Source organism: Gymnodraco acuticeps, unplaced genomic scaffold (genome assembly GCF_902827175.1).
Source record: "Gymnodraco acuticeps unplaced genomic scaffold, fGymAcu1.1, whole genome shotgun sequence".
Classification (NCBI taxonomy): domain Eukaryota; kingdom Metazoa; phylum Chordata; class Actinopteri; order Perciformes; family Bathydraconidae; genus Gymnodraco; species Gymnodraco acuticeps.
Genome location: NW_022992153.1, coordinates 25,001 through 43,343, shown reverse-complemented (window position 1 = coordinate 43,343; position 18,343 = coordinate 25,001). Strand labels below are relative to the sequence as shown.

Genomic DNA, 18,343 nt, shown 5'->3' with positions numbered 1-18,343 from the left:
GCGACACCAGGGGTATTGTTTTTCGCAGCAACAATGATGCATAATACCAGGACAAAAGCCATTATTGCAACATGTAAACCATTTTTGTGCTAATGGCAGATTTGAGTGAATATGTTTTTATACCAGCAGAAAACATACATCATACGATATTTTGTACGCCTTATGGGTACACAGAGAAGTTATATTTATTTAATGCAACGTTATGCGTTTTACATGTCCTGTTCAGAATAGGGTAATCATTGCAATATTAATTGAGCATGTTCTGCTCAAAGGAGGGAGTGTCATGATTATACAGATATGTTGATTTCAGTGACGTTGTAGTTAGTAAATAATAACATGTAGTTAATAATAGGTCTCATAACGACAAAAGGTATGCCAAAGCTTGGGCCTCCTCCAAGGAGGGAGTGGTCCAGTTTTGGATATTAGACTAATAGAAGTGATGAATATGTCAGAACTCTGAGTAATATAATCTAAGTTTTGTCTACACAGGCTAAGAAAGCTACAGAGATACCAGACGAGACACCAGAAGAGACTCCTGTTCGGCCAGGTGTTGGGTGAGGGTGAAAGTTCACAAAAGACAGTGAGCTGATCCCCGGTGGACGGAACAGTGAGAAGTTGTAACGAACTTCACACGCGCTCCGGTTTAAAGGTAAAGAAAAAGGAGCAAATTGACACCACCTCACACATTGTCACCCTTCACTGGCAACTTCCAGAACATTATTGGGAGTTAGGACTGATTTGGCAGAGCTGGAACAAAACAATAAATAGAAATAAGATAAAGATAGAAACAGCTCAAAAGAGGAATTGTCTATAGATTTGTATAGATAGTACACTAAAGTGAAAACCTATTTTTGTTTTACATCTGAAAAAGAGTCAAATTTTAGTATACGTTATTATAGTACTCATTATTTAAATTCTGTAACTGACACCAAGGGAGAAAATAGAGATGATGTCAAGAACAAAGCCAAAGCTATTGTGGGGTCCCCTAGGGATACCAGTCAGAATAGCATTGTTGATTGTGCTCATTACACGTGGCACCTTTCTGGTTGGATGGGGAGTACAATATCAAGTAAGACATGGATCCATTAGTCCACTCATAGAGAATGCCCACATCACTAACAAAACTCCAGCTGTGTTTCAGAGAGTTTCACTTATCCCCAGAGCCAAAAGATCAGCTGAGCAACAAGAGGAGGAGTTAGAAATACTTGGTCCCAAAGGTGAGGCGATTACAATCAAGATGATTCACCCCCATATATGCAGTTCTTGTATCAAATGATGAGATGGGTTTAAGTGATTGGGATATGTAGGTGATGGGAATTTACAGACCAGGGGAATCTAAAAATACACTGGATCCATGTTTTAGTCTGTGCCAGAAACACCCCTGTTAAGTTTATGAACAACCGACCGGTGACCTGAGCACAATTATTGAAAATGATTACAGTAGAAACAGGCTACTAACCCACAAGTACAGCTTTGTACGTACAAACTCTATGAACAAAATTCCCCAGCAGATTGTGGCGACATTGCAGATATGTTCAGTCACAAAAGTTACTTATGTTCTAAATAACAGTGAGATTTAGAGTAATGGAGAAAATATGGGGACGTTCTTTTATAGTGTGTGAAATATGTGGTGCTTGAAACATGTAGGTATTTTTAATTTATAGAAGAAAATGGTTTCCTGAAAGAGTTATTTGGAGTAGCCATGTTACAGTGGGTGGAAACAATGTTTAGGGATATGGCACAACCATTAGTAGACATTAATTGGGTTTAGATGACATTTAACATCTAAGACAGATAGTAAGATTAGGCAAATCTTTATTTGAATGGAAAATGTTAAAGGTAGAGCTGGAACCAAGCCAAAGAAAGTATTCCAATCTAGAGTATTGGTTTCTCCATTGTAGCATGGTTATTACCACAGGAGAACTGTTAAGGTGGAAACAACATTTGTTTGTCGTCCAAGATGTAGAGTTTTAAAAAGACACTAGGCAAAGAGCGATTGAAGATTTTAATTTTGAAAAAACTAGTACAATTGGGAGTAATACATGCGGGGACTTGGATCACTCATTTTAATGGTGCATATTTTCAACAATAAACATCGTTCAGGGAGAAGGGGTTGCTCAACCCACCCTGCAGATGTTTTAAATCTTACTTGCAGCTTCAGAGGGAGCGCACGGCACCAGAGTATGAGTTTTAAAAGACAAGTGCCACCACCTCCTAATGCTCCTCCATTTAATCAGTGATGACCTGACATTTAGAGATGTTATTTAAAAGGAGAAACATATCTGCCATGAGTGAAAATTCCTGAATTGAACTACAAACCATTAAATGACTTCTGTTTTTGAAGTCCTTGTTAGAGCACCCAAGGTTCCACACACTGTTAAAGGGGGTTAGCATAGTTATTTAAGTAGACCAGAAATGAAAATAAATTAGTATAATGAGTTATTGATATTCCACCGGTTTTCACACCATTTCAGGGACTTTATCACTGCATTAGAACAGACCACCCCAAAGCCAGTAGGGCTAAGAGACCAGTCCCAGGGGGAGTTTAGGCTCCAGGGTAAAAGGATAGCATAGGGCCGCCCAGGGGAGGCCTAAATGTAGCACTCATTCCATGTCCTAAAATACCGATTGATCACGACGGCCTCTTCTAGAGAACATATTACTTTCATACCTTAAATGGTATGAAAGGAGGGAGGGTACATTTCTCATGAGGAGACAGTTACAAATGCTAGTAGAACAAGACAGCCCACCCCAATACAGATGTTGATGAAAATGATGAGTTAGTTTGAATGATGTTAAACGATATGGATGTTCAGAGATGAGGTTGTTCAATGAATGTCCAGCCGATGTGATTCTTTAAATGATGAAATCATGTGAAGAAGTGAGCAAAATAAAATGCTAAAATGGAGTGAATCCATTTCAATTTACTTATACTATTACAAGATAGTTTATTTCATTTTTATTATTTTTCACTGTTCTATATGGTAGATTTCATGTATTTTCGAATCATTACAATTCTAAAATGGATAGTTTCTTTTCACTTTGTAAAAACAAGTGACTTAACACTGAGCGTGGTATGAGAACGGTTTCTGTGAAAGGAGGGAGGAAGAAATGTTCTGATACCAAGCCATTGCTGCTATTTTGAAGAGCCATATTGAATGTTAACACTAGAAGTTATGCACAAGGGAAAACTTTTATGTTTGAACACAGTCAAAGTATTTCTGTATTTTTGTAAAATTGAGGATATTCGCACTATTCCATTTTGTTTGTATGTTTTTGATATGAATGATGTACTATGCAGAGTTCAGATGAAGAACTCATTGATTTCAGTATTATACACACCTTTTAGGTGTGTAAGGAGGGACTGTTAGAAATTAAAATCAATATTTTGATGGCATAATGTACCTTAAATGTACCTTCAGTTTAAATGCTGTTTTATACTGAAAAACCAGAAAATTATTGTGCACAACCAGTTAAGCTTTTATTCTGAAAATCCTTCATCTCCGGTTAGCATGTGGCTAGTTTACCATTTCTTATAGAGGTTAATTTAGTAGCGAAATGACATGGAGTGATGCACACAGAAACCTACTGATTTTAACACTGCAACTATAGACGTATTATTATTGCTGAATATTAAATGAAGGTATAGTTTATTTGAATAAAGTTATTGTTTACAGACGTGGGTAAGATGTGACAACTTCCGGAATGACCAGAAACCAAACCAGCCGTGAAGTATTTTCTATATTTTTTAGAATATTAACTACAACGTTTAGAATGTGTTAAAGGAAAAGTGATGAAAGACAATATGAGGAGAAGAGGCGTGTTTAAGTATGTATTGAATGTACAATGCCTGAATCCTCTGTTTAAACGTAACAACGGACATTAAGATGTGGAGGGCCGGCCCGCAGGGAGGAGCCTGCAGAAGCTATATAAGAGCAGCACCTGAGCGGTTCGGCCTCTTTTCTCTGCTAGCGAGGGCCAGAGACAGCTGCTTTTCTGTCGGACAATATCCTGTTTGTGACTGTACCGCGCCTTTTATTAATTAAAGTACCAATTTGAAAACATCTCAGAGACTCCATTTAGTCTCCTTTTTAAGCTTCTCTTTCCTGGACGCGAGAATAACCATCACAGTTAACAATCTCCAGTAGATATCGGTATCTGCAGCACAGACCGCCTACCTCAGGATGAGGCTACATAAAGTGTGACACACGCTCATTAATAAATGAAGGAGCTAACTGCTTCTCCCGTGCTTCCGGTCTTTATGCTAAGCTATGCTAAGACATCCAGCTTTTTTCACAACACGCTAACACGGCTAACATCTGCCCGGTGAACAAAGCACAGCACAGGAAGTGTTTCAGAGGGTTTTATTGAGGTTCTGACAGTTTAGTTGGCAGCGATGGTCTGGTCCATCCAGCTGCGCAGCTCGGTGACGCGGGCGTAGACCCCGGGCATGGTGGGGGTGCAGGTACCACTGCCCCAGGACACGATGCCCACCAGAGTCCAGGCTCCAGCCTTCTCACAGACCAGAGGACCACCAGAGTCTCCCTGAGGAAACACACACACACACAGATTTATATTAATCGGTCCAAAACAATATTGTTAGGTTGCTGCAAATCCAACCCCACAGTGGCGTGTTCCAGTTCCAGCCTCACCATGCAGGACGAGGCTCCGGAGGCTCCGGCGCAGATCATCAGATCGCTGATCTTCCTTCCCCAGAAGCGACGGCACTCATCGTTGGTGAGCAGGGGGAGGGAGGCCTGCTGCAGCAGGGAGGGGGTGTCAGCAGCTGCACAACAAACACAAAAACAAACAAACACAAACAACCACCGTCAACAACAACTCAGACTATCTGAACACTCAGTAACAGGACGCTTTACATTCCTGAGCCAAAAGCTAACATTAGCATTCATTCCTGAGCTAAAAGCTAACATTAGCATGAATTCCTGAGCTAAAAGCTAACATTAGCATGAATTCATGAGCTAAAAGCTAACATTAGCATGAATTCCTGAGCTAAAAGCTAACATTAGCATTAATTCCTGAGCTAAAAGCTAACATCAGCATTCATTCCGGAGTTAAAAGCTAACATTAGCATTCATTCCTGAGTTAAACGCTAACATTAGCATGAATTCCTGAGCTAAAAGCTAACATTATCATTCATTCCTGAGCTAAAAGCTAACATTAGCATTCATTCCTGAGCTAAAAGCTAACATCAGCATTCATTCCTGAGCTAAAAGCTAACATTAGCATTCATTCCTGAGTTAAACGCTAACATTAGCATTCAATCCGGAGCTAAAAGCTACCATTAGCATTCATTCCTGAGCTAAAAGCTAACATTAGCATTGATTCCTGAGCTAAAAGCTAACATTAGCATTGATTCCTGAGCTAAAAGCTAACATTAGCATTGATTCCTGAGCTAAAAGCTAACATTAGCATTGATTCCTGAGCTAAAAGCTAACATTAGCATTGATTCCTGAGCTAAAAGCTAACATTAGCATTCAATCCGGAGCTAAAAGCTAACATTATCATTCATTCCTGATCTAAAAGCTACCATTAGCATTCATTCCTGAGCTAAAAGCTAACATTAGCATTCAATCCGGAGCTAAAAGCTAACATTAGCATTCATTCCTGAGCTAAAAGCTAACATTAGCATTCAATCCGGAGCTAACAGCTAACATTAGCATTCACTCCTGAGCTAAAAGCTAACATTAGCATTCATTCCTGAGCTAAAAGCTAACATTAGCATTCATTCCTGAGCTAAAAGCTAACATTAGCATTCATTCCTGAGCTAAAAGCTAACATTAGCATTCATTCCTGAGCTAAAAGCTAACATTAGCATTCATTCCTGAGCTAAAAGCTAACATTAGCATTCATTCCTGAGCTAAAAGCTACCATTAGCATTCATTCCTGAGCTAAAAGCTAACATTAGCATTCAATCTGGAGCTAAAAGCTAACATTAGCATTCACTCCTGAGCTAAAAGCTAACATTAGCATTGATTCCTGAGCTAAAAGCTAACATTAGCATTGATTCCTGAGCTAAAAGCTAACACTAGTTCCTGAGCTATGAGCTAACATTAGCATTGATTCCTGATCTATGAGCTAACAATTAGCATTGATTCCTGAGCTAAAAGCTAACATTAGCATTCAATCCGGAGCTAAAAGCTAACATTAGCATTCATTCCTGAGCTAAAAGCTAACATTAGCATTCAATCCGGAGCTAAAAGCTAACATTAGCATTCATTCCTGAGCTAAAAGCTAACATTAGCATTCAATCCGGAGCTAAAAGCTAACATTAGCTTTCACTCCTGAGCTCAAAGCTCATCAAGCTTATACACTTGAACATATGGTGTTTATTATTTTGTGTATGTGTGAACATATGAATGTAAAAAAGTCTCTTGAAAATAAGTGTTCATAATGTTTATATGCATATATTATTACTATCATTATTCATTTGTTTTTTATACATGTGTACATATTTATATATAGTATTTTCCTTTTCTAAAATGGTATTTGAAACTGTTATTGACATGTGCAGAAAACGACCCTATATCTAGTTTGTCCTATATATATGCATTCATTTTTTTCTTACCCTCACTGTTATTTATTTTTCTCCAGTTTTCTTTATTTTTCTTTATTTCTTTGTACTACACCGTTGTAGCGGGTTAGCCCCCAGCCGCTCGTAACACACTTCATGCCTAACATTATCTCTGATTGGTTAAGGTTAGCCCCACCCCCTCACCGTTGTAGCGGGTTATCCCCCAGCCGCTCGTAACACACTTCATGCCTAACATTATCTCTGATTGGTTAAGGTTAGCCCCACCCCCTCACCGTTGTAGCGGGTCAGCCCCCAGCCGCTCGTCACACACTTCATGCCTAACATTATCTCTGATTGGTTAAGGTTAGCCCCACCCCCTCACCGTTGTAGCGGGTCAGCCCCCAGCCGCTCGTCACACACTTCATGCCTAACATTATCTCTGATTGGTTAAGGTTAGCCCCGCCCCCTCACCGTTGTAGCGGGTCAGCCCCCAGCCGCTCGTCACACACTTCATGCCTAACATTATCTCTGATTGGTTAAGGTTAGCCCCGCCCCCTCACCGTTGTAGCGGGTCAGCCCCCAGCCGCTCGTCACACACTTCATGCCTAACATTATCTCTGATTGGTTAAGGTTAGCCCCACCCCCTCACCGTTGTAGCGGGTCAGCCTCCAGCCGCTCGTCACACACTTCATGCCTAACATTATCTCTGATTGGTTAAGGTTAGCCCCGCCCCCTCACCGTTGTAGCGGGTCAGCCCCCAGCCGCTCGTCACACACTTCATGCCTAACATTATCTCTGATTGGTTAAGGTTAGCCCCGCCCCCTCACCGTTGTGGCGGGTCAGCCCCCAGCCGCTCGTCACACACTTCATGCCTAACATTATCTCTGATTGGTTAGGGTTAGCCCCGCCCCCTCACCGTTGTAGCGGGTCAGCCCCCAGCCGCTCGTCACACACTTCATGCCTCCGGGGAAGTTGTCTCCGGCCTCGGCGACGCAGACGGGGGACACGCGGACGCTCATCACGGCGGGGGACGCCAGCTTCACCAGCAGGATGTCGTTGTTGATGGTGAAGCCGTTGTAGCTGGGGTGCTTGAACACCTGACAGGAAGTGACATGTTAGAGGACGTCACCACGGCAGGGTCTGGCCTGTGATTGGACGATGTGTTTGCACTCACCTGGCCGACCTTCATCACCTGGATGTCTTCAGCGTTGGAAGAGCGGTCGTGCTCTCCGAGGATCACACGGTGGGACAGCCTGCAAACAGACAAGCAAACAATGAGCAAACAAACAATACGAATAAGCAAGCAACATTAAGAGACAGAGACAGGAGGACATTCAGAGACAGAGACAGGAGGACATTAAGAGACAGAGACAGGAGGACATTAAGAGACAAATAGACAGGAGGACATTAAGAGACAAATAGACAGGAGGACATTAAGAGACAGGAGGACATTAAGAGACAGAGACAGGAGGACATTAAGAGACAAATAGACAGGAGGACATTAAGAGACAAATAGACAGGAGGACATTAAGAGACAAATAGACAGGAGGAAATTAAGAGACAGAGACAGGAGGACATTAAGAGACAAATAGACAGGAGGACATTAAGAGACAAATAGACAGGAGGACATTAAGAGACACAGAGACAGGAGGATATTAAGAGACACAGAGACAGGAGGACATTAAGAGACACAGAGACAGGAGGACATTAAGAGACAGAGACAGGAGGACATTAAGAGACAGGAGGACATTAAGAGACAGAGACAGGAGGACATTAAGAGACAGGAGGACATTAAGAGACAGAGACAGGAGGACATTAAGAGACAAATAGACAGGAGGACATTAAGAGACACAGAGACAGGAGGACATTAAGAGACAGAGACAGGAGGACATTAAGAGACAGAGACAGGAGGACATTAAGAGACAAATAGACAGGAGGACATTAAGAGACAGAGACAGGAGGACATTAAGAGACAGAGACAGGAGGAAATTAAGAGACAAATAGACAGGAGGACATTAAGAGACAAATAGACAGGAGGACATTAAGAGACAGAGACAGGAGGACATTAAGAGACAGGAGGACATTAAGAGACAGAGACAGGAGGACATTAAGAGACACATAGACAGGAGGACATTAAGAGACAGAGACAGGAGGACATTAAGAGACAGAGACAGGAGGACATTAAGAGACAAATAGACAGAGACATTAAGAGACAGAGACAGGAGGACATTAAGAGACAGAGACAGGAGGACATTAAGAGACACATAGACAGGAGGACATTAAGAGACAGGAGGACATTAAGAGACACAGAGACAGGAGGACATTAAGAGACAAATAGACAGGAGGACATTAAGAGACACAGAGACAGGAGGACATTAAGAGACAGAGACAGGAGGACATTAAGAGACAGAGACAGGAGGACATTAAGAGACAGAGACAGGAGGACATTAAGAGACAGAGACAGGAGGACATTAAGAGACAGAGACAGGAGGACATTAAGAGACAGAGACAGGAGGACATTAAGAGACAAATAGACAGGAGGACATTAAGAGACAAATAGACAGGAGGACATTAAGAGACAGAGACAGGAGGACATTAAGAGACATGAGGACATTAAGAGACACATAGACAGGAGGACATTAAGAGACAGAGACAGGAGGACATTAAGAGACAGAGACAGGAGGACATTAAGAGACAAATAGACAGGAGGACATTAAGACACAGAGACAGGAGGACATTAAGAGACACATAGACAGGAGGACATTCAGAGACAAATAGACAGGAGGACATTAAGGCACAGAGACAGGAGGACATTAAGAGACACAGACAGGAGGACATTAAGAGACAAATAGACAGGAGGACATTAAGAGACAAATAGACAGGAGGACATTAAAAGACAGAGACAGGAGGACATTAAGAGACAGATAGACAGGAGGACATTAAGAGACAGAGACAGGAGGACATTAAGAGACAAATAGACAGGAGGACATTAAGACACAGAGACAGGAGGACATTAAGAGACACATAGACAGGAGGACATTAAGATACAGAGACAGGAGGACATTAAGAGACAGAGACAGGAGGACATTAAGAGACAAATAGACAGGAGGACATTAAGACACAGAGACAGGAGGACATTAAGAGACACATAGACAGGAGGACATTAAGAGACAAATAGACAGGAGGACATTAAGACACAGAGACAGGAGGCATTAAGAGACACATAGACAGGAGGGACATTAGAGACAAATAGACAGGGAGGACATTAAGAGACAAATAGACAGGAGGACATTAAGAGACAGAGACAGGAGGACATTAAGAGACAGAGACAGGAGGACATTAAGAGACAAATAGACAGGAGGACATTAAGACACAGACAGGAGGACATTAAGAGACACTAGACAGGAGGACATTAAGAGACAAATAGACAGGAGGACATTAAGACACAGAGACAGGAGGACATTAAGAGACACATAGACAGGAGGACATTAAGAGACAAATAGACAGGAGGACATTAAGAGACAAATAGACAGGAGGACATTAAGAGACAGAGACAGGAGGACATTAAGAGACTGAGACAGGAGGACATTAAGAGACAAATAGACAGGAGGACATTAAGAGACAAATAGACAGGAGGACATTAAGAGACAATAGACAGAGGACATTAAGAGACAGAGACAGGAGGACATTAAGAGACAGAAAGGAGGACAATAAGAGACAAATAGACAGGAGGACATTAAGAGACAGAGACAGGAGGACATTAAGAGACAAATAGACAGGAGGACATTAAGACACAAATAGACAGGAGGACATTAAGAGACAAATAGACAGGAGGACATTAAGAGACAATAGACAGGAGGACCATTATTAAGAGACAGAGGACAGGAGGACATTAAGAGGACCGGAGGAGGACATTAAGAGACAACTAGACAGGAGGACATTGAGAGACAAATAGACAGGAGGACATTAAGAGACAAATAGACAGGCGAGGACATTTTAAGAGACAGATACAGGAGGACATTTAAGAGACAAATAGACAGGAGGACATTAAGTGACAGCGACAGGAGGACATTAAGAGGACAAATTAGGACAGGTGGACATTAAGAGACAGAGACAGGAGGACATTTAAGAGACCAAATAGACTGGCAGGACATTCAACGCACGACAGAGACAGGAGGACATTACGAGACAAGAGACAGGATGGACATTAAGAGACAGAGGACAGGAGGACATTAAGAGACAGAACAGGAGGACAATTAAGAGACAATAGACAGGAGGACATTAAGAGACAAATAGACAGGAGGACATTAAGAGACATAGACAGGAGGACATTAAGAGACAGAGACAGGAGGACATTAAGAGACAGAGACATGAGGACATTAAGAGACACATAGACAGGAGGACATTAAGAGACAGAGACAGGAGGACATTAAGAGACAGAGACAGGAGGACATTAAGAGACAAATAGACAGGAGGACATTAAGACACAGAGACAGGAGGACATTAAGAGACACATAGACAGGAGGACATTCAGAGACAAATAGACAGGAGGACATTAAGGCACAGAGACAGGAGGACATTAAGAGACACATAGACAGGAAGGACATTAAGAGCAAATAGACAGGAGGACATTAAGAGACAAATAGACAGGAGGACATTAAAAGACAGAGACAGGAGGACATTAAGAGACAGATAGACAGGAGGACATTAAGAGACAGAGACAGGAGGACATTAAGAGACAAATAGACAGGAGGACATTAAGACAGAGACAGGAGGACATTAAGAGACACATAGACAGGAGGACATTAAGAGACAGAGACAGGAGGACATTAAGAGACAGAGACAGGAGGACATTAAGAGACAAATAGACAGGAGGACATTAAGACACAGAGACAGGAGGACATTAAGAGACACATAGACAGGAGGACATTAAGAGACAAATAGACAGGAGGACATTAAGACACAGAGACAGGAGGACATTAAGAGACACATAGACAGGAGGACATTAAGAGACAAATAGACAGGAGGACATTAAGAGACAAATAGACAGGAGGACATTAAGAGACAGAGACAGGAGGACATTAAGAGACAGAGACAGGAGGACATTAAGAGACAAATAGACAGGAGGACATTAAGAGACACATAGACAGGAGGACATTAAGAGACAAATAGACAGGAGGACATTAAGACACAGAGACAGGAGGACATTAAGAGACACATAGACAGGAGGACATTAAGAGACAAATAGCGGAGGACATTAAGAGACAAATAGACAGGAGGACATTAAGAGACAGAGACAGGAGGACATTAAGAGACTGAGACAGGAGGACATTAAGAGACAAATAGACAGGAGGACATTAAGAGACAAATAGGCAGGAGGACATTAAGAGACAAATAGACAGGAGGACATTAAGAGACAGAGACAGGAGGACATTAAGAGACAGAAACAGGAGGACAATAAGAGACAAATAGACAGGAGGACATTAAGAGACAGAGACAGGAGGACATTAAGAGACAAATAGACAGGAGGACATTAAGAGACAAATAGACAGGAGGACATTAAGAGACAAATAGACAGGAGGACATTAAGAGACAAATAGACAGGAGGACATTAAGAGACAGAGACAGGAGGACATTAAGAGACAGGAGGACATTAAGAGACAAATAGACAGGAGGACATTAAGAGACAAATAGACAGGAGGACATTAAGAGACAAATAGACAGGGAGGACATTAAGAGACAGAGACAGGAGGACATTAAGAGACAGGAGGACATTAAGTGACAGAGACAGGAGGACATTAAGAGACAAATAGACAGGAGGACATTAAGAGACAGAGACAGGAGGACATTAAGAGACAAATAGACTGGAGGACATTAAGAGACAGAGACAGGAGGACATTAAGAGACAGAGACAGGAGGACATTAAGAGACAAATAGACAGGAGGACATTAATAGACAAATAGACAGGAGGACATTAAGGGACAGACACAGGAGGACATTAAGAGACACATAGACAGGAGGACATTAAGAGACAAATAGACAGGAGGACATTAAGAGACAAATAGACAGGAGGACATTAAGAGACAGAGACAGGAGGACATTAAGAGACAGATATACAGGAGGACATTAAGAAACACATAGACAGGAGGACATTAAGAGACACATATACAGGAGGACATTAAGAGACAAATAGACAGGAGGACATTCAGAGACAGGATGACATTAAGAGACACATAGACAGGAGGACATTAAGAGACAGAGACAGGAGGACATTAAGAGACAGAGACAGGAGGACATTAAGACACATAGACAGGAGGACATTAGGAGACAGAGACAGGAGGACATTAAGAGACACATAGACAGGAGGACATTAAGAGACAGAGACAGGAGGACATTAAGACACATAGACAGGAGGACATTAAGACACATAGACAGGAGGACATTAAGAGACACATAGACAGGAGGACATTAAGAGACAGAGATAGGAGGACATTAAGAGACAAATAGACAGGAGGACATTAAGAGACACATAGACAGGAGGACATTAAGAGACAGATAGACAGGAGGACATTAAGAGACACAGAGACAGGAGGACATTAAGAGACAAATAGACAGGAGGACATTAAGAGACACATAGACAGGAGGACATTAAGAGACAGAGATAGGAGGACATTAAGAGACAAATAGACAGGAGGACATTAAGAGACACATAGACAGGAGGACATTAAGAGACAGATAGACAGGAGGGACATTAAGAGACACAGAGACAGGAGGACATTAAGAGACAAATAGACAGGAGGACATTAAGACACAGAGACAGGAGGACATTAAGAGACAAATAGACAGGAGGACATTAAGAGACAGAGACAGGAGGACATTAATAGACAAATAGACAGGAGGACATTAAGAGACAATAGACAGGAGGACATTAAGAGACAAATAGACAGGAGGACATTAAGAGACAGAGACAGGAGGACATTAAGAGACAGATAGACAGGAGGACATTAAGAGACAGATAGACAGGAGGACATTAAGGGACACATAGACAGGAGGACATTAAGAGACAAATAGACAGGAGGACATTAAGAGACAGATACAGGAGGACATTAAGAGACAGATACAGGAGGACATTAAGACACAGAGACAGGAGGACATTAAGACACAGAGACAGGAGGACATTAAGAGACAGAGACAGGAGGACATTAAGAGACAGAGACAGGAGGACATTAAGAGACAAATAGACAGGAGGACATTAAGAGACAGAGACAGGAGGACATTAAGAGACAAATAGACAGGAGGACATTAAGAGACAAATAGACAGGAGGACATTAAGAGACACATAGACAGGAGGACATTAAGAGACAAATAGACAGGAGGACATTAAGAGACAAATAGATAGGAGGACATTAAGAGACAAATAAACAGGAGGACATTAAGAGACAAATAGACAGGAGGACATTAAGAGACAGAGACAGGAGGACATTAAGACACAGAGACAGGAGGACATTAAGAGACAGAGACAGGAGGACATTAAGAGACAAATAGACAGGAGGACATTAAGAGACAAATAGACAGGAGGACATTAAGAGACAAATAGACAGGAGGACATTAAGAGACAGAGACAGGAGGACATTAAGAGACAGAGACAGGAGGACATTAAGAGACAGAGACAGGAGGACATTAAGAGACAGAGACAGGAGGACGTTAAGACACAGAGACAGGAGGACATTAAGAGACAGAGACAGGAGGACATTAAGAGACAAATAGACAGGAGGACATTAAGAGACAGAGACAGGAGGACATTAAGAGACAGAGACAGGAGGACATTAAGAGACAAATAGACAGGAGGACATTAAGAGACAAATAGACAGGAGGACATTAAGAGACACATAGACAGGAGGACATTAAGAGACAGAGACAGGAGGACATTAAGACACAGAGACATGAGGACATTAAGAGACAGAGACAGGAGGACATTAAGAGACAAATAGACAGGAGGACATTAAGACACAGAGACAGGAGGACATTAAGAGACACATAGACAGGAGGACATTAAGAGACAAATAGACAGGAGGACATTAAGACACAGAGACAGGAGGACATTAAGAGACACATAGACAGGAGGACATTAAGAGACAAATAGACAGGAGGACATTAAGAGACAAATAGACAGGAGGACATTAAGAGACAGAGACAGGAGGACATTAAGAGACAGAGACAGGAGGACATTAAGAGAAAAATAGACAGGAGGACATTAAGACACAGAGACAGGAGGACATTAAGAGACACATAGACAGGAGGACATTAAGAGACAAATAGACAGGAGGACATTAAGAGACAAATAGACAGGAGGACATTAAGAGACAAATAGACAGGAGGACATTAAGAGACAGAGACAGGAGGACATTAAGAGACAGGAGGACATTAAGAGACAAATAGACAGGAGGACATTAAGAGACAAATAGACAGGAGGACATTAAGAGACAAATAGACAGGAGGAAATTAAGAGACAGAGACAGGAGGACATTAAGAGACAGAGACAGGAGGACATTAAGAGACAAATAGACAGGAGGACATTAAGAGACAAATAAACAGGAGGACATTAAGAGACAAATAGACAGGAGGACATTAAGAGACATAGCCAGGAGGACATTAAGAGACAGAGACAGGAGGACATTAAGAGACAAATAGACAGGAGGACATTAAGAGACAAATAGACAGGAGGACATTAAGAGACAAATAGACAGGAGGACATTAAGAGACAGAGACAGGAGGACATTAAGAGACAGACACAGGAGGACATTAAGAGACAAATAGACAGGAGGACATTAAGAGACAAATAGACAGGAGGACATTAAGAGACAAATAGACAGGAGGACATTAAGAGACAAATAGACAGGAGGACATTAAGAGACAGAGAGACAGGAGGACATTAAGAGACAGAGACAGGAGGACATTAAGAGACAAATAGACAGGAGGACATTAAGAGACAAATAGACAGGAGGACATTAAGAGACAAATAGACAGGAGGACATTAAGAGACAGAAACAGGAGGACATTAAGACAAATAGACAGGAGGACATTAAGAGACAAATAGACAGGAGGACATTAAGAGACAGAGACAGGAGGACATTAAGACAAATAGACAGGAGGACATTAAGAGACAAATAGACAGGAGGACATTAAGTGACAGAGACAGGAGTACATTAAGAGACAAATAGACAGGAGGACATTAAGAGACAGAGACAGGAGGACATTAAGAGACAAATAGACTGGAGGACATTAAGAGACAGAGACAGGAGGACATTAAGAGACAGAGACAGGAGGACATTAAGAGACAAATAGACAGGAGGACATTAAGACACAGATAGACAGGATGACATTAAGAGACAAATAGACAGGAGGACATTAAGAGACACAGAACAGGAGGACATTAAGAGACAGATAGACAGGAGGACATTAAGAGACAGAGACAGGAGGACATTAAGAGACAAATAGACAGGAGGACATTAAGAGACAAATAGACAGGAGGACATTAAGAGACAGACACAGGAGGACATTAAGAGACACATAGACAGGAGGACATTAAGAGACAAATAGACAGGAGGACATTAAGAGACAAATAGACAGGAGGACATTAAGAGACAGAGACAGGAGGACATTAAGAGACAGATAGACAGGAGGACATTAAGAGACACATAGACAGGAGGACATTAAGAGACACATATACAGGAGGACATTAAGAGACAAATAGACAGGAGGACATTAAGAGACAGAGACAGGAGGACATTAAGAGACACATAGACAGGAGGACATTAAGAGACAGAGACAGGAGGACATTAAGAGACAGAGACAGGAGGACATTAAGAGACACATAGACAGGAGGACATTAAGAGACAGATAGACAGGAGGACATTAAGAGACACAGAGACAGGAGGACATTAAGAGACAAATAGACAGGAGGACATTAAGACACAGAGACAGGAGGATATTAAGAGACAAATAGACAGGAGGACATTAAGAGACAAATAGACAGGAGGACATTAAGAGACAGAGACAGGAGGACATTAAGAGACAAATAGACAGGAGGACATTAAGAGACAAATAGACAGGAGGACATTAAGAGACAGAGACAGGAGGACATTAAGAGACAGATAGACAGGAGGACATTAAGAGACACATAGACAGGAGGACATTAAGGGACACATAGACAGGAGGACATTAAGAGACAAATAGACAGGAGGACATTAAGAGACAAATAGACAGGAGGACATTAAGAGACAGATACAGGAGGACATTAAGACACAGAGACAGGAGGACATTAAGAGACAGGAGGACATTAAGAGACAGAGACAGGAGGACATTAAGAGACAAATAGACAGGAGGACATTAAGAGACAGAGACAGGAGGACATTAAGAGACACATAGAGAGGAGGACATTAAGAGACAAATAGACAGGAGGACATTAAGAGACACATAGACAGGAGGACATTAAGAGACAAATAGACAGGAGGACATTAAGAGACAAATAAACAGGAGGACATTAAGAGACAAATAGACAGGAGGACATTAAGAGACAGAGACAGGAGGACATTAAGACACAGAGACAGGAGGACATTAAGAGACAGAGACAGGAGGACATTAAGAGACAAATAGACAGGAGGACATTAAGAGACAAATAGACAGGAGGACATTAAGAGACAAATAGACAGGAGGACATTAAGAGACAGAGACAGGAGGACATTAAGAGACAGAGACAGGAGGACATAAGAGACAGAGACAGGAGGACATTAAGACACAGAGACAGGAGGACATTAAAGAGACAGAGACAGGAGGACATTAAGAGACAAATAGACAGGAGGACATTAAGAGACAGAGACAGGAGGACATTAAGAGACAGAGACAGGAGGACATTAAGAGACAAATAGACAGGAGGACATTAAGACACAGAGACAGGAGGACATTAAGACAAATAGACAGGAGGACATTAAGAGACATAGACAGGAGGACATTAAGAGACAGAGACAGGAGGACATTAAGAGACAAATAGACAGGAGGACATTAAGACACAGAGACAGGAGGACATTAAGACAAATAGACAGGAGGACATTAAGAGACAAATAGACAGGAGGACATTAAGACACAGAGACAGGAGGACATTAAGACAAATAGACAGGAGGACATTAAGAGACAGAGACAGGAGGACATTAAGAGACTGAGACAGGAGGACATTAAGAGACAAATAGACAGGAGGACATTAAGAGACAAATAGACAGGAGGACATTAAGAGACAGAGACAGGAGGACATTAAGACAAATAGACAGGAGGACATTACGAGACAAATAGACAGGAGGACATTAAGTGACAGAGACAGGAGGACATTAAGAGACAAATAGACAGGAGGACATTAAGAGACAGAGACAGGAGGACATTAAGAGACAAATAGACTGGAGGACATTAAGAGACAGAGACAGGAGGACATTAAGACAAATAGACAGGAGGACATTAAGAGACAAATAGACAGGAGGACATTACGTGACAGAGACAGGAGGACATTAAGAGACAAATAGACAGGAGGACATTAAGAGACAGAGACAGGAGGACATTAAGAGACAAATAGACTGGAGGACATTAAGACAAATAGACAGGAGGACATTAAGAGACAAATAGACAGGAGGACATTAAGTGACAGAGACAGGAGGACATTAAGAGACAAATAGACAGGAGGACATTAAGAGACAGAGACAGGAGGACATTAAGAGACAAATAGACTGGAGGACATTAAGAGACAGAGACAGGAGGACATTAAGA

The 18,343-nt window shown here is 41.8% G+C and overlaps 1 protein-coding gene across 1 annotated transcript in view; it reads right to left on the bottom strand.

The window, feature by feature from the left end:
* Positions 1 to 4,347: 4,347 nt before the first annotated feature.
* Positions 4,348 to 18,343, bottom strand: part of LOC117538580 (chymotrypsin A-like) — a 17,453-nt gene continuing 3,457 nt past the window's right edge. Inside the window, exons 4-7 of the mRNA XM_034204425.1 lie at positions 7,707 to 7,785; positions 7,449 to 7,629; positions 4,653 to 4,786; positions 4,348 to 4,545 (exon numbers count right to left, since the gene is read on the bottom strand). Coding sequence (XP_034060316.1) covers positions 4,384 to 4,545; positions 4,653 to 4,786; positions 7,449 to 7,629; positions 7,707 to 7,785 — 556 coding nt within the window. The 3' untranslated portion in view covers positions 4,348 to 4,383. The remainder of the gene's footprint in view (positions 4,546 to 4,652; positions 4,787 to 7,448; positions 7,630 to 7,706; positions 7,786 to 18,343) is intronic.